Source organism: Anastrepha obliqua, chromosome 1, assembly GCF_027943255.1.
Source record: "Anastrepha obliqua isolate idAnaObli1 chromosome 1, idAnaObli1_1.0, whole genome shotgun sequence".
NCBI classification, from domain to species: domain Eukaryota; kingdom Metazoa; phylum Arthropoda; class Insecta; order Diptera; family Tephritidae; genus Anastrepha; species Anastrepha obliqua.
This window is the reverse complement of record NC_072892.1, coordinates 148,428,829-148,439,486: the sequence shown is the minus strand read 5'-3', so window position 1 is coordinate 148,439,486 and position 10,658 is coordinate 148,428,829. Positions and strand designations below refer to the sequence as shown.

Here is a 10,658-nt window from a genome sequence, read left to right as displayed (position 1 = left end):
ACCCTTTTGTATTTAGGGTGCGATATATTAAATTGAGAGCCCCTGATCGCTGCTTGACTATCTACAAAAATGGTAAGGCTCGCTGGAGGTAAGTCTATCAGTTTAATCGTTTTTGCTGATTTGCCTACAGCATAGATTTCAGCTTGGAAGACGCTACACCAGTCTGGGTATCTAAAGGATAAGGACAATTGTTCCGAGGGCACTCCAGATCTAGCGCCATTGTCCATTTTTCAGCCGTCAATATATATATGGTAACCACTATCATCTGATATGACTCTGGTCTGCCTTTCGGGTATTCTAATTTTATACTCTCTTTTCAGACCTATCTTGGAAACCAGATAGTCTGTCGATGTGTCTTGCAAGTGTCCCATCGATAGTAGCACTGATGCATGGCCGTGCGTTTTTTTTTTTTAGCGTGTCTGCTACTTTAATCCTGGAAGCAGATTTGTCCGCTATCCCTTTAACATATATATCAATGGGTGGAATGTTTAGAATCACTTCCAACGCCGCCTGAAGCGTCGATCGGAGCGTACCTGTTTCTTCTACACAATCTAAGCGTTGGACTTTTATGAGATTCCTTAGCTAGAATTGTGTTTGCACCGCCGCCCACCACTGATGACCGAATTATACGCCTAATTCATTAGTTAGTGACGAACATTTTGTGTCAGAACATCGTGCCATCTCATGAAAAATAATGTTGCCAGAATTATTATAACTCATCAGCTCAGCTTGCATTCCAAACAACGTTACTTGGCACGGCTTTGTGAGCACGATTGTGACCTTCGAACCTGGAGAATCCCAGTACTGCTGCCGCCTGACAGCTTACTTGTTCTCATAAAGGCACAAGCGGACGACACCAATGGTTGAGAATACCTTTGTCATGCCGTTTAAAGTCAAAGTTTTCAAAAAAATTATTTTGGCTTTTTTCAAAAACATTTCAATAATTGCCAAAACTTCAGTTCGGAGAGCAACCATAATAATAACAAAGGAATATGGAGTCGATAAAGATGCGCAATGGGCCAAAGAATCCAATAGCAAAACAGAATTCAATTACAAGCGCCAAGAAATCGGTGGTGAGTAGCGGCCAGCAACTAATTATGTAAATACGTACGTATTAAACGCGCAGATCTGGAGAAATTTATCGGTCAAACAGTTAAGCACAAAGAATTCAAATAGTAAATATATCCTTCGTTAAGGGAATTGCCTCTTTAGACCATTTTCCATTTGTATTTTCGGTAGATAAAAAGAGACGTATATTAATTGAATTACTGATTGCTGTTATTCTTGTTGTAACATCATAAAACAGCAGATAAACCATTTTTGGGGATGTAACAGATGTGAAGGTTATTCGTTCCCACGACAGGTGGTTTTACGTTACCGGCACGACTGGGATTTATATCCAAGGACTGTCAATCCAGTAGCATTTATGGCGAATGTTTATGTTTTTATTGTTGTTGTAGCAGCTTACTAAACCCTGTCAGTGTGGTGTAGTCACCGGTCACCTTCGCCTAACTCAACTAACGGTAGACCCAGAAAACTTGCTATTTCGACAGGTTGGGTGCAGAGGGAGAGGGTGTTAGATCAGTACTTTTAATAGGAAATGTGAATAGGTTGCTAGTGTCGTGCGGTGTGTCTTCACATGCTGGACATATATTGCGTGTGTCGGCGTCGGTTCTGTATAAATACGAGTTTAATCTACTACAATATCCAGAATGTAATTGGGCCAAAGTTACGCGGGTCTCGCGAGGCAGCTGAAACTCTTCGGATGCAATAGGTATTGATTGAACTTCGATTACGGCATTCAGGGATCGTGAGCTTATGAAATGGTAAGGGTCTCGCGATGAATGTCGTTTAATATTTGTTTGTATATATAATCATATGGTCTTTTGAAAACTTTGGCTGGACGGACAGCAATCACCTCTTACCAGGTCCACTTAAGCCCACTCATCTAATAATTCCACACTTTGGTCACGCTCTGTCGAAGAATTTTGTATCCTATGCGTACCGTTAGATGCGTTTGACGACGACTGACAGCTTCTTCGCCCTAACCAGGAGTCAGGTAAGTAGGTAGATTTGGCAGCCGGTTTAAGGTAGGTCTGCATGGGTGAGGCCTTCGGTAATACCCTAGCAGGAACTCCTTGCCGACCAGTTTATTATACTCCTTCACAAGAGCAAATGGGCCTCGTCATGTGGATGGAGTATTGGGGACATCAGTAGACATGCTGCCGCAGTCTTTATGGCAGTGTTTTGGCAGGTCTGTAGCTTCGTTCACTGCGAATCACTGGTTCCAGACGACCAGTTAGGTGCAGCATAGTTTACAACCGGCCGGCCTATTGCCTTAAATGTCAATAGCAACATTTCCTTGTCTTTGCCTCAAGTGCTGCCGGCAAGCGATTTGAGGACCTTGTTGTGATTCTGGACTTTAGTGGCAATAGCGGTTGTATGCGCAGAGAAGGAGAGCAAACTGTCGAAGATAACTCCCAAGATTCTGGGGTTGTTAACAGTCGGAATTGATAGTTCAGCGACTTTACTTGAAGTTGCAGTTTAACCTCCTTTGTCCAGGTGGTGAAGAGGATCGCCGTGGACTTAATGGGGGTAAGTTATAGGTTCCTCGGAGTGAAGAAGCGAGAAAGGCTCCTCGCCTGCCTTGTACTCGTTTACCTCGTTTACCTTGGTGCACAGGCCATCAATGTCATTGCCCAACGTCATTATCATGCAGTCGTCGGCGTATGAGGCCAGGGAGACTCCCTCTGGTGGCTGGGGGGTTTCGAGATGTAAAAGTTAAAAAGCAAGGATGAAAGGACACCACCCTGCGAAACTCCTTGCTTTATTTTCCTCTGTTTTGAGAGTTGGTCTCGATTGCTTATCTATTTGTATACTGTGATTGACGTACGACGCCATTTGAAAAAATTATAAATCTTCCGATTTATTGGCCATCTTGTATATGCTTGTGCGGATTTTTTTTTCAAAGAAACATTAGTGCAAAGTTCTTGAAAAATTACTTTTATACCAAAGCGCAATAGAGCAGCTCATTTTTTTTTTTGTTTGTTTTTTTTGGCTGCGGGTTGATTTGAATGTTAAGTGAGAATGCAATTTTTTTCACATCACTAAATTTTCAGTTAAGGAATGGGGAACCCAGCCATAGGTAAATCAAACGCAGAAAGTGGCGATGGATAGCTCACGCATTGAGAAAACCACCAGGTAGCATCACGAAAATGGCACTGGACTTTAACCCGCAAGGGAGCCGAAGTCGCGGTAGACCAAAAAACACTTGGAGAAGGTCGATGTTGAGCGAACTAGCAGATGCCGACATCACATGAAACTGTGTAAAAACAACAGCATAGAACCGTGTACAATGGAAGAGCCTTGTCGAGGCCCTTTGGTGCCGAGAGGAGTGAACAAGGAAAAAAATGCTCAGTGATAATGGATTTTGCATTTGAACCAACACTGAATAGGCACCCACGACAGTCGGTTCTACGTTACCGGAACGACCCGGATTTATAACCGGCCAAAGACTGTCATTTCAGCAGCAGTCCCCATATCTTATATATAAAATAAAGTCAACTTTTTGTGCATGTTCGATAACCGGCCATGTCTTTGCACCGAATTAACCCAAACTTACACCATTGTTAAGTAGGTATTGAAGATGGTTTACATATAGTTTGGATGCCTATTGGTGGATAGGGCTCGAGATATAGGTCAAAACGTGGACCCGGGTAACCTTCGGATGTGTATGTACAATATGGGTATCAAATGGAAGCTGTTGATGAGTGCTTTAGTTCAGAGTATTTTTCATGCCGCTCCGTGACTAGGGTCTCGAGATATAGGTCAAAACGTGGACCCGGGTAACCTTCGGATGTGTATGTACAATATGGGTATCAAATGGAAGCTGTTGATGAGTGCTTTAGTTCAGAGTATTTTTCATGCCGCTCCGTGACTAGCGTCTCGAGATAGAGAGCAAAACGTGGAGCCTAGAATGTGTTTTTACAATATAAATATCAAATTGAAGCTGTTGGTGAATGCTTTAGTTCAGAGTATTTTTCATGCCGCTCCGTGTCTAGGGCCTCGAGATAGAGACCAACACGTGGACCCTAGAATGTGTTTGTACAATATGGATATCAATTGGAAGCTGTTGGTGAATGCTTTAGTACAGAGTATTTTTCATGCCGCTCCGTGTCTAGGGCCTCGAGATAGAGACCAACACGTGGACCCTAGAATGTGTTTGTACAATATGGATATCAATTGGAAGCTGTTGGTGAATTCTTTAGTACAGAGTATTTTTCATGCCGCTCCGTGACTAGGGTCTCGAGATATAGGTCAAAACGTGGACCCGGGTAACCTTCGGATGTGTATGTACAATATGGGTATCAAATTGAAGCTGTTGGTGAATGCTTTAGTACAGAGTATTTTTCATGCCGCTCCGTGACTAGGGTCTCGAGATATAGGTCAAAACGTGGACCCGGGTAACCTTCGGATGTGTATGTACAATATGGGTATCAAATTGAAGCTGTTGGTGAATGCTTTAGTTCAGAGTATTTTTCATGCCGCTCCGGGACTGAGGTCTCGAGATATAGGTCAAAACGTGGAACCAGGTAACCTTCGGATGTGTATGTACAATATGGGTATCAAATGGAAGCTGTTGGTGAATGCTTTAGTACAGAGTATTTTTCATGCCGCTCCGTGACTAGGGTCTCGAGATATAGGTCAAAACGTGGACCCGGGTAACCTTCGGATGTGTATGTACAATATGGGTATCAAATTGAAGCTGTTGGTGAATGCTTTAGTACAGAGTATTTTTCATGCCGCTCCGTGACTAGGGTCTCGAGATATAGGTCAAAACGTGGACCCGGGTAACCTTCGGATGTGTATGTACAATATGGGTATCAAATTGAAGCTGTTGGTGAATGCTTTAGTTCAGAGTATTTTTCATGCCGCTCCGTGACTAGGGTCTCGAGATAGAGACCAAAACGTGGTATTGAATAAAGAAATAAATAATATGAGAATAAAGAAATAAATAATATGAAAACCATATCTTTTCTGTTCTAAACCATATCTATTCTATTTTAGTGTGCCCAGCGAAGCGGGCCGGGTTTGCTAGTATATACCATAATATATATGTATGGGAAATGTTTATGCTGCTACAACAACAACAACAGTCACTGGTAGTGCAATTTAGTGTCAGTGCAAAAATGTCCAACCCTGATGTCAACCGATGTTTGTTTTTATTGTTGTTTCGTTTGTTTAGTTTTTGATTGAAATTTTGGCATTCAAACCACCAAATTGCAAAACTACTACTGCTTTCACCTTGTGTATATTCCCCTTCTTACTTCCCCTACATACTGATATCTCCTTCCGCTTTATTTGAACTAACTGTTTTCGCTATTAGGTTAAAAAATTAACCGAGGAGGAGAATAAGGCAATAAGTGAATTGAAAAAACTCTACTTGGAAACAATCAAGCTCGACGTGGAGTTGCAAAAAGAAATTTATAACATGGAAAAGTCATTTGAAGCCAAGCATACTGAAATTTTTGAAAAACGTTACAAGATACTCGAGTAAATTCCACTTGAAAAATGCACGAAACCAGAAATTCGAAAATCTCATTCCATATTTATTTCAGCGATTTTCGAAGAAAGACACATGGCGTATCGTCCAGTGAAAATAATATGTCAAATTTTTGGCTGCGGGTACTTAAGGCCTCATACACAGAGTTCATAAGCAAAAAAGATGAAGAAATACTAATGGTATGGCGAATATTTTCATAATCAATATTTCATTATTATTATTTTTTTTTTTTTTGCTTGTTGGTTTCTACTATCTTGTAATCTACATGAGCTTTGATTTTTCTCGTTCACAAATCGCAGTATCTCACCGACATACGCGCAAAACTATACAACGAGCCAATAGTAAAGTTTGTTATCGAATTTCATTTCGAACCGAATGCGTTTTTTTCTAACCGAATTCTGACTAAAACGTACTTTTTGAATTGTTTGCCCGACGTCGACGATCCGCTTTCATATGATGGTGCCGAAATTTACAAATGCGAGGGCTGTAAAATTGATTGGAAGCAAAGCAATAGCGAAAAGGATAAAAAGGGTATATGTACTTAGAACTACATAAAAGCCACAAATCGATTTTTAAACCATTGCCGATATTTATTTTCAGCTTATACCTCGTTTTTTGACTTCTTTAATCCGCCAACACTGCCAGATGATACTGAAGATCCAAATTATTGTGACATAAATGTAAGTTTTATTTTAATGTTTGTTGTTAGTGTATTTATTCATATCAACTTCGTCGCATCACCAGGCAATTTTACAAAATGATTTTGAACTCGGTTTCTACCTGAAGGAGCGCGTAATACCAAAGGCTGTGATGTTTTTCACCGGTGAGATAGCCGATTGTCAAAGTACCGACTCAGAGCCCGAGGACACAGATGATGAAAATAGCGATGATGATGACGAGGATGAAGATTCCTCCACCAATGAGTTGAACGATGTTTGAGATTATTTTCTATATTTATTCAAATATAATTTTAAACACTGTAAAAACTATCTCATTTTTTTTTTATACTTTATATATGTATGTGCATACATATGCATGTAAACTTGCAATTTGTCTGAATAAAATTGGTTAACAAAAATCGCATGAGCTTAGTAACCAAAATTACTTATTTGCGTCAATGGAGATCAGTTACACATACATAGATAATTAATACTACGTTGATTATATTGTGCAACGCATATTCGTGAGCTGTAGCAACTGTTTACGATCTATGCAAATGGTTTGATTTACAAGTAAAAATATCTACATAAGTAGGTTAGGTGGCAAAATAATACAGCACCAACTATAAAAACGTACTTAATTATTAGTCCGACGTCAAGTCTTGACCGGGACAATCAGCGTCCTCAACAAGGTGATCGGTTATGATTTGGCAATCCGGTTTCCTGGCCTTAAATCGTTGCACACCTTCACGTGTCACACTGGTGCCACTCAAGTCCAGATAGATCAGCTCAGGTGAACATTGAACAAGATGCTCCAGCGAAATATCGGTAACTTTTTTATAATTTCGGACACTAAGTCTTACAAAGCTATTCTCGGCCGGGCGATTGCCAATGCGTATCCAAATTATACCGTGTTCAACCGGATCTTGTGGCCTGCCAAAACAACAAATGGCACGATCCGAAATAGGGCATGGTCGAAAGCACGAGTGATGATTGAAATGTGGTACTGATCCTGCCAAGGAACTGGAACAATTCGATTCACTACCACGTCCCAAAGGATTTATTATGTTCCAGAATAGTGGGTGTTGCATCATTTGATCGAAATGATTATCTATAACTGGCGGCCGAACATGCCGTATATGTGGCCGACGGCTTAAAAACTCAAGCAAAATAACTTGGTCTGGTCTTGGTAAAAATCGGCTACGTGAAGGTAAATTACCACCAATCGAAGGTAGATTGCAAATTGGGAGTGGAGGTGATGCTGGCGGCGAGCACGCAGAGCACGAAGAAGAAGACGAGCCCGACGAAAGTTGTGGGCTCGAACAAGATGGCTGTTCATCATCTGTTGATTGTTGTGCTTCTTGTGTAGAAGTATTGGGTGAGTCTTCCTCACTATTAGAATTAAGAAAGGTATTTAATTCTGCCAGGGAGGATGACGCTTTCGACGTAGAGGGCTGACAATCATAGGCATCGGTGTCCTTACGCTCGGCATTGGTTTCTGAGTTTGGTTTTGTCTCGTTCCCACGCAAATTTAAGGGGCAGTCAAGAAGAAGCTCCTTCAAAGTTGGCACGACATTGAAACATTGCACATCAGAATCTGATACGGGTGTAAACCGCAAGTCCAAGTACTAGAAATGTATAAATAGATTTACAAAAGTTGTTACAAGTTTTAATATTTCTTTTATACTTCTAATTTTTTAAATCCAAAGCGCGCCGCCATACTGCCATACGGAATAAAGTCCCCCAAACGCGGAGAACCTTTTAAGCTAAGCCAACGAAGTGAAGGTATCTTTGATATCATCATTATATAATAAGGCTCAAACCAATTGCTAAACTCAATTCCAAGTTCCTTTATAATTTAAGTAATAAGTATATAATATAGACATTTGAAATAATAAGCAAATAATTAAAAGGAAATATGTAATTCAATTACCTCTAAATGTACTAAGTGTGTGTGTATTCCACAAAATATAGTCTGCTCTTGTGGTAGTTTACAGATATTGCATTCTGTTAGAACAAGCCGTTTTAAGGTTTGAGGAAAATGCACAATGCGTACCTGAAAAACAAATATTATTCGTAATGCAGCGTACACAAAACCAAATACAGAATTTGAATGAATGAAAGAAAGAAAAAAGGAGAACCGTAACATTTTTTTTTTATCTTTACTCGTTGTTGTTGTTGTTGTTATTGTTGTTGTTGTTAAATTTGTTGTTGTAACAGTAGTATAACTACAATTACTACAACAGTAGTACTACTGCTACAACAGCAGCAGCACCACCAACAACAACAACAACAACAACAATATTTAGTTGCCACAGTACCTTGTTAATCGGAATTTATGTACTTACATTTCCTAGATCTACAGTAACGCCACGTAGTTCTAAAATACTCAATTGTGTACACCGCAAGGCAAAGCTATCAGCCAAAGTTTTGTTAAACTTCTTTATTTCAGTACTTAAATATTCCCGCGGCGGACCACGCAACTTCAGGCAAGTTGTGCCTTTATGTGTGCGCTCCATAACATCTTCAAGTATGCCAAGCGGCAGTATCTGCTCACTGAGATCGATATGCTGCCAAAAACGGCGATCCATTAATAGTGAACAAAAACGACTGCAACAGCTGTGACAGCAAGAGAATGCGAAATAATAGTTGGCGATCTTCTTAAACGAAATAACTTACTTCATAAGGAGGAAATATGACCAAGAGTCGAGATTCTTGAAAATTTCATAAAGCAGTTCATCGGGAAACTCTGTGAGGGAGAATTTGTTGCTAGAGTCGATGCCTCGGATCTTCGTAGAAGGAATGTAGTCCGCCACAACTCCATTTTTCGGAGCGGGCACGCAGCTGGTATTCAGCTGTTCATCAAACTCAGAGTGGCGTCGCTTTCGTTGAGTTCTTGATTCGCTGGAATTAGCCATCGATTGAAGTGACTTTTCGTCCATATCTAAAACCTTTTTTCACACTTTTCATGTAGCACTCAAAAAAAAAATAAATAGTTCACCGCTTAAAAACACTTAGAGATGTGTTATTATGTATATGTCGATCAAATAATTTGTTAACTATCGATATAGCATTCGCTTATACACTAAATTATGACAGCAGTAAAAGGCTGTTTACACAATTCAACTTTCACAAGCGATTATTTCAATGAGAAATTGGTTGCTAGGTGCTTGAAAGTTAAAAAGGTGCTGTTTTTGTCTACACGATTGTTTAATTGAACAGACGTTTAGTATTTAGTAAATGAAAAGGAGTCAAAACGCGAAATGAAAATGTTTGGTGTAGTGCTCACAAAATTACAATACTTCTGAAATGGCCTTGAAGGCATGATGAAGCTTTATTCGGCATAGATAATAAGATGGGAAACTCTTTCATTTTGAGAGAGAGCGCGTACATGAGAACGTTTCAAAACTTGGCAGCATTCAAGATGGATTTATTAAGGTGACAGCATTCACCCAGCTGAATTTTTCGCCGTAGGTATGGCTTACGTCAAAATGATATGCTTTGTTTGTATGTATTGGTATGTTTACATTCGTATGTTTACATTTGATTACTGATTTTGACGTGATGCTTGGACCAAACGCAACAACAAATACATGTAGGGTTTTACTTATATGTGTTTGCTGTCACCTGTAATAAATTTGCCTTGGCAGCATTCACACATTATGGGATTTTGAACAGCTGATCGGCAAAATGGCGGGCTGCCAGCGAAAACGCGTCAAAAATAACTAACGAAAACAGTTCGTTTTTGCTTAATGGAGAAATTACGCGATGGAAATGTTAATAATTATTTAAAATGTTAATAATAATTTAATTGAAACATAATAATTTAATTTTAAGGGAGTTTGTACAATTTTCCAAAGCTTTTTATAGCCTTTTTGGCTTCTACTTTTAATCCGTCTTGTGTACATATCTGAATACATTTTACATACATATAATTTTATTGAAAATGTGTGTTGGTTTATGAATGTAAATATGTATATACATATGTAAGTATTTTATGGTTAAAAAGCGTAGGTAAGGGAATTGAATTTGAGTTTGATATATTTTGCAAACATACATAACTACTTTTAGGTCATAAAAACTTGAAGGTTGTCTGTTTCAGCTTTACACTTATATACATTTTCGAGTGCATTACTTTATTATTATTATATAGCATTTGTATATCAATTTAGAATAATTCCATTTAAATGTTTTTGATTTTTTAGCTTATTTATGTATTTTATGCTGATTGTGTTTATTTTTATCATATGTAGGTGTATACGGGTGATATAAGGCTACTGCGCAACCGCGCACTACATAGTAACCTCAATGGCGGTGTGGAAACTAAAAATTCCCAATTTTTGATTAAAAAATACCCATTCAAAGTTTCTTCCGGTGTGGCACTACTGACGAATGTTATAAAAAATGCACATTTTTCAGCGCTCTCTCGAGAAATT

At 39.2% G+C, this 10,658-nt stretch overlaps 2 protein-coding genes across 2 annotated transcripts; one reads left to right on the top strand and one right to left on the bottom strand.

The window, feature by feature from the left end:
* Positions 1 to 856: 856 nt before the first annotated feature.
* On the top strand, positions 857 to 6,502 carry LOC129236451 (nucleosome assembly protein 1-like 1). The gene is made up of 6 exons (XM_054870844.1): positions 857 to 1,073; positions 5,387 to 5,553; positions 5,619 to 5,742; positions 5,863 to 6,094; positions 6,164 to 6,243; positions 6,308 to 6,502. The coding sequence occupies exons 1-6, from the start codon at positions 993 to 995 to the stop codon at positions 6,500 to 6,502; spliced, it is 879 nt and encodes a 292-aa protein (XP_054726819.1). The 5' UTR covers positions 857 to 992.
* Positions 6,503 to 6,556: 54 nt separating this feature from the next.
* LOC129236450 (uncharacterized) lies at positions 6,557 to 9,230 on the bottom strand. The gene is made up of 5 exons (XM_054870843.1): positions 8,902 to 9,230; positions 8,571 to 8,841; positions 8,156 to 8,278; positions 7,910 to 8,071; positions 6,557 to 7,850 (listed from the first exon to the last, which is right to left on the bottom strand). The coding sequence occupies exons 1-5, from the start codon at positions 9,162 to 9,164 to the stop codon at positions 6,867 to 6,869; spliced, it is 1,803 nt and encodes a 600-aa protein (XP_054726818.1). The 5' UTR covers positions 9,165 to 9,230; the 3' UTR covers positions 6,557 to 6,866.
* Between the last annotated feature and the right edge of the window lie 1,428 nt (positions 9,231 to 10,658).